We start from the raw sequence: 16,324 nt of genomic DNA, 5'->3' as shown, positions 1-16,324 counted from the left end.
AAATTTTAAACCTGAGGGGACGAATAATCAAAAAATTAAAAGAACAAAACAAAAAAGTAAGCCTGGGCTGTAGAATTTCGGGAGCGGTGCTGTGGGGGGACGGTGATGGAGCGGAACACTCTTCCATTAGTTCTTTCCCGTATTTATCCTTTACCTCACCTCAGACGTGCCTGGTACCCTATGTGAGGTAGTAAGGGAATGCCTGTCGGGGGAAGTGGCGTGTGAAAAGTGAGGAAGAGAGCCGCGTTTGACGCGGGGGAAACCGTTCCGGACAGAGGGAACTTCAGGTGCGAAACCTTGAGGTGGGAAGTTCTTGGATGTTTGAGGAAGGGCACGAAAGTCTGTGTAGCTGGAGAGTAAGGAGTGAGGCTGGGAGAGCACTGCGAGATAAGACGGAGGCCATGTTAAGTAGGCATTGTGAGGCAGAGATGCTTGGTTTTTATTTTAAAATCCGTGGAGAGCTGTAAAAGGATTTTAAGCAGGGGAGTCACATTATATAAACTATCTATCTGGCTGCTCTATATGCCTAGAGAACAAACTGAGGTAAAGGTGGAGGCAGAAAAACCAGTGGAAATGTTACCGCAAGTCCCAGCAGTGATGAGACGGGATCAGACTACCCTACTCTGACTGCTGTCACCTTAAATGTGTTCCGCCTGAAATGCCAGGTAAGTGGACTCATGAAGTCTACACTTTTTGTCCTTTTTCCACTCAACATGTTTGTTAGATTCACTCATGTTGTTTGTACCAGTATTTTGTTCCTTTTTCTTGCTGAATTGTATTCCATTATCGGAATAGACCATAATTTATCCATTTTCCTCTTGTTAGATGTTAGGGTTGTTACCAGTCTTTGACTGTAATGAATACAGCTGCTATGAATACTTATAACAAGCCCTTTTGTTGACATATTTGCATATATTTGGGGAAAATATCTAAAAATGGAATTGCTAAATTATATAGGATAAGCTAATCTTTACAGCCTAAGTTTTCCAGAGTGGCTGTGCCATTTACTGCTACTGCCAGCCCTATGAGGACTCCTTGTTGGGGCCTTGTGGTAACAGCCTCCGAGAGGCTGAGGACAAGGGTAGACCCAAATGATCCTGGTGGGCAGCCCTGGGGCCTTCAGTTGGCAGGTCAAGCTTCCCTTCCCCACCCCTTGGGATCAGCAGCCTGTTGACTGCACAAGGCCTACTGGCGCCAGATTACCTATTGTCATCCACTTGGAGGTGCCCTTGGGCATTGTCCCCAGACCCAGGGAGTTCCAAGTGCCTTACCATTATGGAACAAATGCCCCTGCAGGGGTGGCAACACCAGAGAATGGGGTGTTCGAATCCCTGGCTCTGACTTCAAGCCTAATAGTGCCCTGCTGGTGCTGGATTTCCTGGTCCAGCATGACTTGCTGGCCCTGACAATGGTGAAGGTCTGTGACCAGGATCTTGTGGGTAGGTTGGGTACTGGCCAGCACCCCACACTCCCCACCAAGCTACCATGTACCAGACACTGTGAATGCCACCGCCACCCACCTCAGCCTGATGAGGCCCCTTCTCTAGCTGTGTTTATGCCCCTGTGTCTGTGTGGGTCACAAACAATGCTGGGACATGACAAAGAGACATGCAAGCTGTGGACTTTTCAGCTTTTATTATAAAAAGATCATGGTCCCAGCCCAGTTTTCCAACAAGTCACCAACTCAAAGTCTGACTCGGTCAGGGCCTCTCTGGCTGGGGAGTGGACTGGTAGACAGGTGCAGGGCCCTGCTCAACCACGCAACATTTCATTTCATACTCTCCTGTCCCAGGCTGGACACCAACAGATATAGAAGTAGCTCTCGTAGGTCTTCACTGGGCCTCGTTGAAGCGAGTCACCATCGTCTTGTGCAGTGTTTCCTTGTAGGACTCGGTTGAAGTGACTCCGTAAGAGCTGCCTCGGGCACCCAAGCCAGAGCCCCGCACCCGTGTCTGGGCCTGTGTGAGGAAGGAAGGCTGTCAGGAGGACTGGGGGCAAGGCAGGATTACAGCAGAGATAAATGGAGGGTGGGGATGGGATCATTGGAGACTCACCTCAATGGGTGTCACAATTCCCTGCTTCTTGCGGCCCAGGCCACTGCCCTCTTTCCAGCCCATGGCCTGGAGCATGCGACTGCCGATGTTATCACTGCCCAGACCATCCCGTGTAGGCTGCTCAAAGTCCCTGCAGGGGACAGAAGTACAGCCTGAGTAACTGGGCCTACCGGCCCCAGGCCCCCCACCTGGCTCTGGTCACTCACACGGAGGCTGCAGACACGCCACCATACTTCCTCCTCTTGGGCTCTGGTGGCTCAGGGATGCCATACTTCTCTCTGCGTTCAGCTGCACGGTCCCGGTACTTCATTTGCTGAAAGTTTGTGAGAGTGAATGTGGGAGCTGGTCACTATTAGCAGGAAATATGGGCAGTGATGGGTGGGCGGTGCACATGGGGAGCTGGATCTAACAGGTATGAGGTCCTGTGGGTACAAGCAGCCAGTGTGCAGGAACTGGGAAAAGGGCTCACAGGGACAGTACATGAAATGCTTGATGGCAGCCAGGCTGTACTCAGCTATGGAACTTGAGCACCAGCTGCCCGAGGGGATAGACACTTGGCAAGGGACAGAGGTGATGGAGTCTGGGAGTGAGGGGATCACATCTCACCTCCATGTCATTCTTCTCAAGTGCTTCTAGTTCATTTTCTGACAGGTGGGCTCGCCGGTGAATCTCAAGGTTTTGCTGCAAGAGGACAGGAGTAGTGAAGTGGCTGGGCTGGGCTGGGCCAGGCCGGACCATGGCTCCTTGCCACCCCTCCCTCAGTCACCTTGTGGAGCCCAGAGAGCTGCTGGTGCCGGATGAGTGCCTCCTTGCTGGGGAACTGGCGCCGGCAGAGCAGACAGGCCAGTTTCTGCCAGTCGGTAAGCTTCTCCTCCCGCTCCGGACCCCCTCGCTCCTGCTCTTCCTCACTGTCACTCTCCCCACTGTAGGCTGCCACCAACCCTCTAGGTGGGCTCTGTAGAAGGTTGGAGGACATGGGAGGTCAGGACTGCCAAGATTAGAGCCATCTCACCCCTTTTCTGCCCTGGGCACTTACTGGGCGGTCATCGCTGGTCAGTTTTTGGAGATCCATGCTGGTGTGCTGTCTCTCAGCTAGTGCTCCCTGGGGTGGAAGGATGCAAATTCAGGATTCCACAGAGACCAGAGGGATGACAAGATGGGGGTTAGGGGTGCAGATGGGTGGCCACAACACACCTTCTTCTCCAGGATGGCGTAGCCAGCATCTGCAGTGGCTGACTCCCGCCTCTCATCATCTCGCAGGGAGCTGATGGGCTGAAAGCTGTTTTTGAAGTTTTCTTTTTGCTTGTTGAGACTGCGGGCCCAGCGTTCCATGTCCTTAGCAATCTAGGGGTGAGGGTGGGGTCAGGCTCTCAAACTGACCAACTCCATCCACTGGCCCTGCAGCAGCCTCCCTGTCGTGCCCTGAACCTCAAGCTAAAGGTGAGACAGGAGTGGTGAAAGTTCCCATTTCTGTCATACTGTCATCAGTGCTCATCAAGGACCTCTCCAGCTGTGCCCCTATTCTTCTGACAGGCACTGACATTATTATGTTCCCTGTGTGTTTTCATTTTTTAAAAAAATATTTAACTTATTGATTTTACAGAGGGCGGAGGCAGCGGAGAAGTATCAACTTATAGTTGCTTCACTTTAGTTGTCACTGATTGCTTGTCGTGTGTGCCTTGACTGGGCAAGCCCAGGGTTTTGAACTGGTGACCTCAGCGTTCCAGGTCAACGCTTTATCCACTGCGCCACCACAGGTCAGGCTGTGTTTTCATTTTATCATTCTAAAATGCATAGGACGCTTTCTCTGTCTATAATTTTAATTTACATATGTGACACTGCCACATTCTGTATTATGTTGTTTTTCCCCCAGGCACAATACTATTTTTAGATTTTACCAGATTGTCATGTTGCTTCTAAGGGCTACACTCAGACTCTTTGTCTACAGACACTGAGGTTTTCTCCAATTGCCCACTACACAAAACGCCGCAATAGCTATGTTCTTGCCTGCCCCCTGCTGGGCCTGAGCGAAGTCTTACGGAATATATCTCCATGTAGACACACACATACCCCACGCATGGTGTGAGCCCAAAGGAGTATGCGTGCCCACATCAACCGCACGACCACCAGCGAGGGTCCTAGCGGGGGACAGGAAAGCTGACAAAGCTCATGTGGATGGCACTGGCCACCTCAGGAAGGCGTGCGGTCCTGCCACTCACTGAGGGAGGAGACTGCTCTGGCTCATGGTCAAACAGGAAAGAACAGAGCTAGAACAGGAGCCTGGTTTCCCTTGAGCAAGGGATGTATATCTACTGCCCAGATACACCGCAGGCCTACACCCTGGTTCCTCAGCAGCAAAGGTAAGAGATGACAGAAATGCAGTAATCAGAAGACATGGAACCTATGGACCTCGGTGTTTACCTGCTGGGCCGTCTTGGTCTTGTGCTTTTCCTTCTTCTCTTTGCCCTCCTTGGAGGGTGCCCCTGCCTCCTTATGTCCATCGGCTGACTGCTCCAGGGCAGGAACGTAGGTCCGCCTTTCCCCATCCCAGTACAAGTACTGCTGGCTCTGAGCATTGTAGTAATACTGAAGAGAGAGAGAAGGGGGCATGAGGGAGGACCTCAAGAAAGGAAACTGAAGACCCCACTTGCTCCCTGGGCTGCCCCATCACCTGGGAGTTGGGATCATAGTAGAGGCCAGTCTGAGGGTCATAGTAGTAGCCAGACGTCTCATCATACTGGTAGGTGGAGACATCAGGAACAGCTGGAGAATGGTAAAGGGGGGGTCAAACCTCTCACTGCTTTGTTATGGAACTCCCCACCACCCACCTGCAAGCCGCGGCTACTCACGGTACTGGCTGTAGGACTCTTGGGCAGTGGGGCTGGTGGCTGGTGGCAAGGCAGAGCTGGGATGGGTGGGGCTCTGAAGCTCAGATTTGAGCACAGCAGGTGATATGATGGTGTACGACTGGTCATGGGACCAAACAGGGGAACAGGGCTCAGTGTCTGCTAATGCCCACTGTGCCCGTCACCCCCCAGGATCTCCCTTGAGCTCCCTTCACCTGGCTGTTGGCAGCAGTGCCCTGACTGCCACTCGCCTCAGCTGCTGACTGCTGGTAGATGCCAGGAGTGGCACTAGGTTGGGAACGAGAGAAAGCCTGAAGTGACACAGAGTCTGCTCCAGGCTCTAGGGAGGCCTCGGCACCTGTAAAGGGGAACGAGGAGTAAGCTTGTGAATGGTGGGGCCCAGGTCCCTATGCCTGCCTGCCCGCCCCCACATGAGACAGATGTTGGGGCTCACCTGTTCCAGTTGGGTCCCCTTTGGTTCCAGTGATGCCAGGGCCCTTCGTGCCCTTGAGGTAGCCATGGGCATAGAGGGAGGACTCTGTGCCCTGGCTGCTGCCATAGCCCTCATCCTGTTGGTAGTAGCTGTAGTCCACCGATGACTCGTCGGGGGTGGCCCAGGCACCCTCCCCACCCTGGGAGGCCTGAGGGGCAGGGGGGAGGAGTTCATTAGCAGAGGAGGGGGCACTGGAGGGAGGGTAACCTGCTAAGAAGCAGCTGCTCACAGGTGAGGCTAGTGTCTGTCGACAAAAAGCATGCAGCCCTTAGACAAGTGAGAGAGGGCTGCCCGGCCACAGCAGAACAGGGCAACAGCGGAAACAAGACAGGAACAAAGATGCATGCCAAAACGCTCCCAGGGTGACACTGGTACGTTTGTTGCGTGGTACGTGTGCTGGGCATTGGACCAAGGGAAACAGCATCCTCTCCTTCTTTAGTCTCATCTCCCAATTTTCTTTCAGCCACTTATAAATTCCTTTTTATTAAAAAAAAGTTGTAATAATTCAGGACGATAAAATAACCACCAAACGAGAGAAAACCAGTCACAATGGCATTGAAAATGAAAGCCTGGGAGGTGACCAGGAAAGGAGCAAGGCCCCCCAAGCCCACAGCAACCACTGTGAGAGGGTTTTGGGTCCACGGGAAGCTGAAATAGCAAGCCAGCCCTCCTGCTGTTTGCAGAGAGGGTGCAAGAGGGTCGAGGTGGCCAGGTAGCCAGATGCTGGGGTGGAGAAATCTTTGAGTACCTGTGAGATGGCCCACTGGGCCGCAGCAATGGCAGTGCTGGCCACAGAGGCAGCATTGATGCGGCTGCCTTCGTTGGAGGCCATGTCCCTGGGGAGGATGTCAGAGACTGGGAGTGAGATGGGGACCCCCAGCTGGGGGACAAGCTGGGAAGGGACACAGGTAGGGCCCTGACCTCTTAGAACCCTTGGCAAACTCAACGTTGATGGTCTTGCCATCGATGGTGAGCGGCGGGTGCAAAGCCTGCAGGATCTGTAGCAGCTGGGCTGCCTCCTGGGGGAGGAGGGGAGGCAGGGGCAGAAGGGTCAGGCCCGGGGAGATCCCCGGCTCCATTGCCCCATTACCAGGTGTGGGGCTGCAATGGGGGCTGGGGTCAGGGTCCCTCCTCCCCCCCAGGGGGCCGGGACCCTGGCTGCCCGGCCCCCCCTGTGCCGCCCTCACCACGATGGTGGAGAGTTGGATGAAAGCAAAGCCACGGTTCAGTTGGGTCTGCTTGTCCTTGATGACTCGAACATTTGAGGAAGACAACACTGCGTAGGGTGCAAGGGCCCCCAGGATGGAGTCCATGGTGCTGTGTGGGTTCAGGTTGCGCAAAATGATGGCTGCGAGAAGGGGCCCAGTATTAGGGGGCACCCCTGATACTCTGCTCTAGCCCTACCCTCTGGTGGCTCCTCACTGCTCCTTCTCCTCTGGCCTCTACGTCTTTGCACCTGCTGCTTCCTCTCACTTCTTCCTCCTCCACAAACTGCTTGTCAGTTCCAAGTCCCAGCTCAGTTGCTCACCTGCTGAGAACTTCCCAACACACCCCCAAAGTTGAATAGGGTCATGCTTCTCTCCCTACATCACCAGTCTGTCCCCCCACTAGTCGGAGATCCTGGGAGGACTACATCCTGGCTGCCACCCCCTCTCTGGCCACGGAGAGCCCAGCGCAGATACCGTACAGCAGGGAGGAAGAAGGAACAAACAACTGACTCACTGTCGTTGGCGTTCTCCGAGCTTGGCTCTGAGCCCTGCGACAGGGATTGGGAGGCCAGCACTCCCTGGGCCTGATAGGGCTGTGGCAGGGGGAGCAGGCCCTGGCTCAGCTCCCGTCCACCAAGTGGCAGCGTCTGCTGATCCAGCCTTGTGCCCAGGGGCAGCTTCTGTTCTGCCTCTATCAGGGGAGTCAGAAGATAGGATAGTGACAAAACGGAGGCTCCAACGCTGGTCACCCTCCTCCCACAGCACTGGCCCCTCATCCTTCTCCCCGCTCCCACCAAAGTCTTGGGGAGGGGAGGCATGAGGGCCTCACCTGACTTGGGCACACCACATTTGAAGCACTTCTCACGGCGTTTGAAGTTCTGGACACCACACTGTGAGGCACAGGCCGGGCAGTCAGAGGGGCAGGGCTTTGAGTTATGTCCTCCAAACTTGGATCCAAAGACCCCCCAGGAAACCCCGCCATGCCCCAGGGAAAGGAGGTCTCAGAATCTGGGAAGGAAGGGGGCTCTGGCTGTCATTCTCTGGCCTATGAATCTCTCCTTTCACTGGTCTCAGATTTGTCCTCAGGGTCACCCCTCATCTCAGGAATCAACAATTTTCCTGTTTAACTGTTCCCTCCTCCGAGGTACCAAATCCCAGTACTGTCCCCCAGTGTCCCTTTAGTAGGTTCCATTTCCCAAAACTTGCTTCCCTGTTCAGACACCTCCCAGGTTTCTATCCCTAAAGCCAGGAGTCCCTCTCGCCAGATTTCCACCCCTCCTTTATCTCAAAGATTGGGTTGGATCCTGCTGCTCTCCAAAAACCTGCTGCTGGACACCACCCAGCTTCCACATTTCTCTGTTCCAAGGCCAGGTACTGAGCACTGCTCCTGTGCCAGGCTCTGCCCCGCATGCCCAGGATGCGGCCTCTGCCCTCGTGGCCTACCAGCAGCACAGAGGGGCAGGTTAATCTGTGGTACGGTCACCAACGGGCTTGGGGAAGGCAGTGGGCCAAGAGGGGCACCGCTTAATCGGCTTGGGAAAGTTAGCAGGGATGTTTGATCTGGGAGACCCAGAAATTTGGTTTGGTGTGGTTTTGCTGGGAAACGATTGCTAACAGAGGAAATGAGGTTTTCTGTAACTAATGTAGGAAGGCAAAGAGAGAAGCAGAAGCCAAGGCTGGAGAGGAAAGGTGGTACTAGATTATGGAAGATGGTCACACTTAAGCTCAGAGCTGTAGGGAGTTTTAAGCAGAGAAGGGACATGGTCAGAGGTGGTTCCAAGGATTGTCACAGGTGAGAGAGTGGGAGAAAGAGGCAAGAGGCCAGCATATCAGAGAGGGGTCCGTGGTGACTGTTCGGGGCAGGGAGTGGGGATGGTCTGTGCAGTGGCAATGGCATGGGAGGGTATTTCTATAATGGAAGTGATAGAACCTGGTGACCAACAGGATGCAGAGGGTAAAGAAGGGAAAAGTAGAGACATCCCTGGTTTTGAGGAACATCTGAAAATATAGGAAATAGAAGAGGCATGGAGTTTCCCTGCCACTTTGTCCCTCTCTCTCCAGAGACAATGAATACCTGCCTTCTGATACTACTTTTTCTTTTAACAAAAAGAGGCCCCAAGCCTATTACTAGGCAGACTTCTTCTTGGGGAGAGGACTGGGGCCTCTGCCAGTCCTCAGTCCTCCTCTCAGGTGTCAGGTTGCCACCCAGCTGCGGAAGGTGCGGCTGCATCTCAGGGCTGTTTGTGAGGCTGCCCCAGGGGAGATCTGAACCCACAGCCCCTGTAATCAGGAGCAAGGCATGGCTCAGGGCTCACCCACGGTTCCACCTCTCTTGAGCCTCAACTTCCTCTTCAAGAATATGACTGAAAAAGCCTATAGCTTGTATCATCAGTCTTAGGTGGACGTGGCTTTGTCAAGGTTGGGTCCCCTGACACAGGCTCTCAGAACATCCTGTGCTTCCCTTCAGAGTAACAGCTGACATTAAACAGCACTAACTCTGGGCCAGCTGTTGTGCCAAGTGTGTCCCTCTCATTACCATAGTTTTTAGAGAGAGGCAGAAACATTGTTCTGTTCCTGTATGTGCCCTGACTGGGGATCAAACCTACAACCTCTGCGTATCAGGACAATTGCTCTAAACACCTGAGCTATCTGGCCAACACCATATTTTAATCCTCCCAAGCACCTGTGGAGAGAGTTGTCATTACTATTTGTATTTTAGAGATGGGAAAGTGAGGCAGAGAGAGATTAAGGACCCTGATCAAAATCAAGGTTGATCGGGAGAGTCTAATTTCAGCCAGTCTGGTTCTGAGGTCATTTTATAGACCATGCTATGCCTCCACTATCACTAGTTAATAATTCGTGTAAGTATTTGCTGATCATCTACTGGGACTTCAGGCAAGATCATGCTTTATAAGGGTGGAGCCTGGTACTGAGTGAAAGCTCAGTACCTGTTGGTGGGTAGGAAAGCGGCAAGGAATGGTGGCTACTTGAGCTTAGCTGTCCTCACCACCCCAGAGATACCATGGAGACAAAGATGTTGCCACCACTGCTGCTGTATCAGTCCATGGCAACTGCTGCCCACCGGCCCTGTACCTTATTACACAGCCAGTCCTCATTGATCTTGGGCTTGGGGTCGCTGTAGTGCATGGACACCTTCTGGCCCAGGATATTGAGGGAGTGCTGCGGGAAAAAGCAGAGCTGAGTGAGGCCCAGGCAGCGGTGCCCCACATACCGTTTCAGCACAGGAGAAGAGAGTGAGTGAGCCCTTCAGCTGGATGGATGAGGGACAGGGAACGGAGGGAGGTCGGAGAACTGACAAGGGAAGAAGGAAGGGAAGGAGGGAGGGAAAGCGCCACAGCCCTCGGGCGCAGCTGTTTGCTGCCTTTTCAGGGTATGCGCGCGCACGCACACGTGAACACACGCCACCAGGCACAGAGTGCTCAGATGACCGACGCTTGCCGGACAGCGGGGAAAACCCCCCACTTGGCCCTGATACTGCCAGGCCACACCCAGGGCCAGCACTACACAGGCTACACTTAGGATGGGGGACGGGAAGGGAGGGAGAGGAGGGGAGAGAAAGAGAGAGAGAGTGCACGCGCGCTAGTGCTGGAGAAGGGGAAAAAGAAAGAGCCATATTGAAAAGATGGAAGTTCCTGGCGGGAGGTTGTCTTCCATGGCTGGCTGGGTCCTGGGCCCACGCACTAGCCTATGGACTGGCAGAGGTGATCCCAGGGCCAGCCCTGCCGAGCCCCCTTCCAGTACACCTGCCCCTCCTCCCCTGATGCTTCCCTTCCAGGCCGCACACCAGTGAGCCAGGCTCTGGGTGGGCAAGCAGAGCAGATCCTTGGGTCTGTGAAGGTCCCAAAGCTGTAGGGTTGGGAGCCCGTGACACAGCAGGGAGCAGGCTCCCTTCCTTTCCTGGCAGCAGAGTCCTTGCTGAGAGGGCAGGCCTGCCCCCAGCAGAGCAGGGTAAGTGGTGAGTCCTGTGGGGGGTAGGTGCAGTGGGAGGGACGCAGTGGCCAGGTGAGTCCTGGTGAATAAAACTATCACACTTGACTAGTACTTTACATCAACAGAGCAGTGCTGGCCTCTCGCGTGGGAATCAAAGGGCTGAACTCACATGTGGGGAAAGCTGGCAAAACGGGACTTGCTAGTTAGTGTGCCAACAGCTAAGTTCTCCTGTGGCTGGATCCAGTGGTACCTGAGCATGGAACGAAGTACTGGCTCTGCCTAACCCCTGAGCAGGGCAGTCCCCCCAGGAGTGGAAACCTAGGTGGAAGACCCTCCCTGGTAGCCCTTTCTCTGAAAGCTCAGCTGGGAGAAGTGGAGGGGCAGAGCTAGTGCCTGATGGGGGAAGGGCAAGTGGTGAGTGTGGGCTCTTGATGGGCAGCCCAGTGGGTAGACAGAAATGGGAAGAGGAGATATTGAGGGTCAGGAAGGGGGAGAGAGAGGGGGCGGGGGGGATGGGACACAGGGCCACAGGGCAGGGAACTGTGTCCGTAAGAATCAGGCGATGGGGAGCGCTCGATTACAAAGTAGTATTTGTTTGGGGGGGGGGTTCAAGTGCGGCAAAGCAACCTGATTGGCTTCCATCCATCGTGTAGCGTCCTGCAAGTGACTAAACTCGACGAAGGCGAAGCCCCGGCTCTGACCTGGAGACAGCATTCAGATACAGACGCAGTGGGTTAGTCAACAGCTTTGGACACACGGCGTTCCCGGGGGCGGGACCCGAGGGGAGAGGACAGGGGGGGCAGAGAGGGAAGGAGGGGAAGGAGAAAGGAAGAGAGGAAGAGAAAGAAGCAATCAGAGAGAAAGACCATGGGGTGGGAAGCAAGGTAGATGACTGGAAAAGGCAGGAAAGAGGGGAAAAGGAGGAAGGAAAACAGAGCCAGAGAGAGGTGGGTGGGTGGATGGGAAAAGAAACACACACGCCAGCTGGGAAGAAAGACAGAGATGGGGCTCAGGCCAGCCTGGGGTGACAGAGACGGAGGGGAGCCAGGAGGGAAAAGGGTACAAATACAGATCTGTTTCCAGAGAAAGGAGGAGGACAGATGGGCAGGCTTCTGGCTTCACATAGGCCAGAATATATAACCAAAGGGCAGGACCCAGTACAAGGCCAGGGAGCCCAGGAGGGGTCCTCTAACAGATGTTTAATCAAAAGAGCAAAAGAAAAGCTGGGGCAGGCTTCTCAGTGAGGCCAGGAAGGCTCCAGGCCAATGAGGAACCTGGGCAGTTAGGGACATAATGTCACTTCAGCCTTACCACAGTGCATCAGAGGTGGACCACATGATGGAGCCACCTCAGGGCCAAGCTGGGAAGAGTACAGACACCCACAGTCCATGTCCTCCTAGACAGCAGGAGAATGAGGACCAGGATCGGGCAGGTGGACCTTAAAGAATCAGTGAGTGCCTGGGAGAAGTGCCCAGCGCCAGAGAGGAGTCTGCACCTGGGACACCTCTGTGGGGAGTGACCAGAATCTTGGCAGCGTTTGGTTTGGCTGGGGTAAAGCAGAGCAAGACCTGTGTGCTACCAAGAGAGACTCGAGGCCTGGCCAGGGCTAGGAAAGGGACTCAGGGCTTGAGGCTGCAGGAAGCAGCTCTACCTTTGGAGGTGTACATACAGGGAGGGCTTAGATGTGGCGGGGCTTGGGGGTGCATGCTTGATCGCCAAAGAACTATTAGGATGCACGGGAAGGAGGATGGAATGGTATGATGAGAGAGAGAGAATGAGAGAGAGGGAGAGAGAGAGAGAGAGATATGGAGGTGGGAGGAGAGAGACTGAGATGGAGAGAGAAGCCCAGGCAGAGTGAGGCCCCACTGTGCCTGCCTTGGGGAGCCTGGGCCTGAGATCCTGTAGAGACAGCTCCCCTCCCAAATCCCCAACTACCCTCAAGCCAGCTTCAAGGAGCCTGCAAGAGGGAGGGAGGTGACAAATGAGGCCAGAAGTCCTGGCTGCTCCTTAAGATGAGAACCATCCCCTGCCTCCCCTCTTGGGATACATGGGTGGGGCCGTGCCCGACCTACTTTCTGGTCAGAAACTGTTACCAGAAAAATGTGGGGGAGAGTGAGGGCAGAGAAAAGAGAATACAAGAGAGGGAAGGGAGTATATTGGTTGAAGGTTACCATCTCAGATAGTCCCAGAGAGGAGGTCCCTGGAGCCTGGCCCTGACCCTGGCCCTGGGGAGCGCTCAGCTCAGCTCAGAGCTGCACCTCCTCCCCAGCAGCCCCTCGAAAGAGGCTGCTGGCCAGAGCTGTGAGGAGAGCGGGATAAGGGGGAGACAAGAGGGGTACCCCAAGCTGCCCATTCCCAGCTGTGGCAGGAAGGCAGGGTAGGGAGGGTGTGGAGGAGGCAGAGGCAGGAAGGAGACTCGGTGGCGGAGGCTGACCAGCAGAAGGGGAAGGCACTGGGAACGAAAGCTCACCTGAGGATTTGTTCCGCATCAGCCGGACCTCCCGTGCTTGGATGCCATGGGACTGAAGCTGGCCGCGGATCTACACAGGGAGATACAGATTGGGGAAGGCTCAGCACAAGGGGGTTGCTGGGTAGCCGAGGCCAGCTAGAGGCCTCCAGGGCCCCAAGGGGCCATCAGTGATGTGCATACACCATCTCCTCTTTCTCACTCTCAGGGCTTTTCGCCAAGTGACCGGAGCCCCAGACCCACACCAACATCCAGTCTCAGCTTTTGGCCCCAGACTTGCAGAGTGAGTCAAATGAATAAAGGGGCATGGTGCAAGGTGAAGCACAGTAGCAATGTGAACCTTGGGACAGAGAACAATAAGAGAGCAAGCGGGCCTGCAGATAAAAAATGGTGGGCAGGGGCAGTCTGACAATAGGCTTGGTGCAGCCACAAAGCAAGGAAAGCTGGGATGCAATTCTGGCTCTTTGCAAAGGCGCTGCCCTCTGCTCGCATCAAAAGCGACCCATGACACAAATATGAAACTGGGAAGGACTGGGGTCTGAGCAAACCCAAGCCATGTGCCCTAGAACCTGAGTGGAGCAGTAACTTGGGATAGAGACAAAAAGGTGGGGTTGTGAGGTTTTGAAAGCTTCTTGGGTAAAGGAACCCAGAGGGAGGCTGCAGAGGCGATTTGGGATTGGACCAGGTGAGGCAGGATCTCGAGGCCAGCGGCGCCTCTTGCTGAAGTCTGGGAGTGTGTGCTGGGCATTCTCAGGCAGTGGTCTTGATGCCTCTCAGCCACAGTTTGCTCATCAGGTTAAAACAACAGAAAGGAGATTACACACACACATAAACACACACATCAATACAGGAGGATGAAAAAGAAGGCCACACAGTTTATCCGGACCACAAACACTAAGGAAGGGCTCAGAAAACAGCAAGAATTTGGGCTCTGGGGCCCAGCTACCCGGTTTCAGACCCCAACTCTGCTCTGCCACTCACTGGTTGTGGGACCTGGGGCAAGTCACTTCACTGCTGGGGCCGGGCTTCCTCACCCATAGGATGGAAATACAGAGTACCTTCCCTGAGGGGTGGCTGTGAAGATTAAATCAGACTGGGCACATGGCCCACCCTGTGATCAATCCTCATGAAATGTCAGCACTCAGCTACTGTCTGACCCAGAACAGGGCAGGTAAGATCAGACCTGAGGCAGCTGGCAGCTTTCAGAGAAGAGCCGAGCAGAGAATTCATAGGGAAGGGGGGTGGCAGGGAAGAAAAGGAGGAGAATTAAGGGGCTATTCTACTGGCCCTCTTGGGGTTTTACTCCTTAGGGGAAGTTTGTAGGAGAAGGAAACAGAAGAAAAGGGAGGAAGATGGAAGGGAACACCACGAAGGAAAACAGTGTGGAGAGGTTGTTAGTGACAGTGAAGGAAGTCAAAGAAAAACCCAAGGCTCTGTGGCCAGGCCAGGGAGATCTGATGCAGGTGACAAAAGAGGGCAGGCAGGGGGGAGTGAGAATGAAACTTCAGAAAATCCCAAGGGGACCTTCTCCACCCGCATCATCTCTGCCACCAGGAATACCTGGTGTTGGGTCTGACCAACATCTGCTTCTCGATAAACATGCAGAATGGGTGAAGGAGCAGCGGAACGTGCAGGAGGAATGCTCTGTTCCCTCCCACACTCACCACCAGCAGCCCCTTGGGCAAGCCAACCTATCCAACACTCCTCCCAGACCAGGAGACAAGGCCTGCCCAGAGGACAGCTTAGTGCTGGGAGACAGGAGCAGGTGGGGAGAAAGGATGAAAAGTGCTCAGGTCAGGGGTGAGGGAGAAATTGAGGGCCCTGGAGGAGACCCAGCCTGGCCTCCTGCTCTGCCACCTGCCCGGGGCCATGGGGGGCACGTACATCATCCTCAGTGGCTGCCTGTGGCAGCATCCTCAGCATGACGATGTTACTGGCCTTCTCCTCCTCCTCCTCATCCTCCTCCTCCTCCTCCTCCTCCCCTTGCTCCGTGCGATAGTCCTGGTCCCGATAGTCGCCGTCTCGGGGGAAGCCTGGCGGGCCGGTGGGGCTGTGCCTGTGCCGCCGCCGCCGCCTACGCTGAGTCTCGGAGCCCGGGGAGGCCTCGTAGGAATCCTGGCCAACAGAATGAGACGAGAGACACCAGACGGGAAGTCAGTCTGGGGTGGGCTTAGGGGTTGGCCGCTGGCTCTCTGAGGCAGGCAGGCTCTGAAAGCCAGGGGTGGGCGGGCTCCGGCTAAAGTTTTGGGGCAGGCAGGGTGGGTAGGCCCTGTACTGTAACCCTGCCGGGGTTGGAAATTCCTCAGGACGATTTTGGGGGCTGCCTTGGTGGAGAGTGGGGAGAAGCTGGTGGCAGTGTTGGGGTGGGACAGGAACTCCCACAGACAGGGGGCTAGACACTGCTTAAATCTCCTTGGGGAGAGATGGTCTGAAGTTGGCACACTGACCCCTGCCCTGTTTCTCTCTGCTCCTTTCTAGCCAACTCAGCTAGTGTGTGCACAATTGTTCTTTGTGCCACCAAAGGCCACACACTGCTTGTGATTCCCAACCTGTGCCTGGGCCCTGCAAGTTGTATAGTAACAGCTTAAGATCTCAGCCAGAACCAGTCAGCAGAGACTGGCAAATGTGCAAGGGCCACAGCACTGTCTCCTGGTCCCTGATCCTCTGCCTAGCCAGTCCATCATCATCAGATTCCCTTCTAACAGGGGTGGTCACTGGCTTCTTGGGTGCTGCCCGACCCATCCTTCCGGGACTAAGCAGGCCAGACCTGTGTCCATACCCTCCCGCCCTCATGGGGCCAGACAAGTCAGTGCTCCACTCTTATTCTTCCCAATCCAGCTGCTACTGGGGAAGCTTGGCTGCTGACCACAGGGGTCTCTGCATTGAACCCTTTCCCCCAGAGAGAAGCAAGCAGCCCACACTTTGCCCCTTCGGGGCTGACATTACAAGAGTACCCTTCCCACACTACTAACTAAAAGTTGTCTGCCTGCTTAGACCAGAGCCCTGACTGCCCTCTCAAACGGGGATTTCCCTAAGGCAAGGCTGCTTCTTCCCTTCTCACCCAGGGGCTCCCTGATAGGGAACATCATGCCTCCCTCCTCAGGACAGGGCTAACTACCAAAATGGAGCACAGAGCAGAGGCCTCAGGAGGACTTTCCCTTCTGTCTAGGGGCTCTGCCACCACCGGGAATGCCCACAGTTGGCCTCCCAGAGCTGCTTTGCTTGGTGATGACCAATTTCCCAATTGCCCTCCTAACCCTAGACACCAAATGCCATGAGCCCTATATTGGGTGGGAGCAGGCAGT

The 16,324-nt window shown here is 54.9% G+C and overlaps 1 protein-coding gene across 7 annotated transcripts in view; it reads right to left on the bottom strand.

Moving 5' to 3' along the window:
• Positions 1 to 1,620: 1,620 nt before the first annotated feature.
• RBM10 (RNA binding motif protein 10) overlaps positions 1,621 to 16,324 on the bottom strand; it is a 28,436-nt gene continuing 13,732 nt past the window's right edge. For 4 of the 7 annotated variants that reach the window (XM_066248713.1, XM_066248711.1, XM_066248716.1 and 1 more), the window contains 21 exons: positions 14,904 to 15,134; positions 13,023 to 13,092; positions 11,180 to 11,253; positions 9,695 to 9,781; positions 7,431 to 7,491; positions 7,116 to 7,292; positions 6,581 to 6,741; positions 6,315 to 6,412; positions 6,142 to 6,229; positions 5,355 to 5,541; positions 5,116 to 5,258; positions 4,904 to 5,021; positions 4,726 to 4,817; positions 4,476 to 4,640; positions 3,249 to 3,398; positions 3,091 to 3,156; positions 2,821 to 3,009; positions 2,661 to 2,735; positions 2,261 to 2,367; positions 2,055 to 2,184; positions 1,621 to 1,958 (listed from right to left, as the gene is read on the bottom strand). In XM_066248713.1, coding sequence (XP_066104810.1) covers positions 1,833 to 1,958; positions 2,055 to 2,184; positions 2,261 to 2,367; positions 2,661 to 2,735; positions 2,821 to 3,009; positions 3,091 to 3,156; positions 3,249 to 3,398; positions 4,476 to 4,640; positions 4,726 to 4,817; positions 4,904 to 5,021; positions 5,116 to 5,258; positions 5,355 to 5,541; positions 6,142 to 6,229; positions 6,315 to 6,412; positions 6,581 to 6,741; positions 7,116 to 7,292; positions 7,431 to 7,491; positions 9,695 to 9,781; positions 11,180 to 11,253; positions 13,023 to 13,092; positions 14,904 to 15,134 — 2,595 coding nt within the window. In that variant the 3' untranslated portion in view covers positions 1,621 to 1,832. The remainder of the gene's footprint in view (positions 1,959 to 2,054; positions 2,185 to 2,260; positions 2,368 to 2,660; positions 2,736 to 2,820; positions 3,010 to 3,090; positions 3,157 to 3,248; positions 3,399 to 4,475; positions 4,641 to 4,725; positions 4,818 to 4,903; positions 5,022 to 5,115; positions 5,259 to 5,354; positions 5,542 to 6,141; positions 6,230 to 6,314; positions 6,413 to 6,580; positions 6,742 to 7,115; positions 7,293 to 7,430; positions 7,492 to 9,694; positions 9,782 to 11,179; positions 11,254 to 13,022; positions 13,093 to 14,903; positions 15,135 to 16,324) is intronic. The other 3 variants (XM_066248712.1, XM_066248714.1, XM_066248715.1) reach the window with 3 other exon arrangements.

This window comes from Saccopteryx bilineata, chromosome X (assembly GCF_036850765.1).
Source record: "Saccopteryx bilineata isolate mSacBil1 chromosome X, mSacBil1_pri_phased_curated, whole genome shotgun sequence".
In the NCBI taxonomy this organism is placed as follows: Eukaryota; Metazoa; Chordata; class Mammalia; order Chiroptera; family Emballonuridae; genus Saccopteryx; species Saccopteryx bilineata.
The sequence above is the reverse complement of the archived record's forward strand: the minus strand, read 5'-3'. Positions and strand labels throughout refer to the sequence as shown.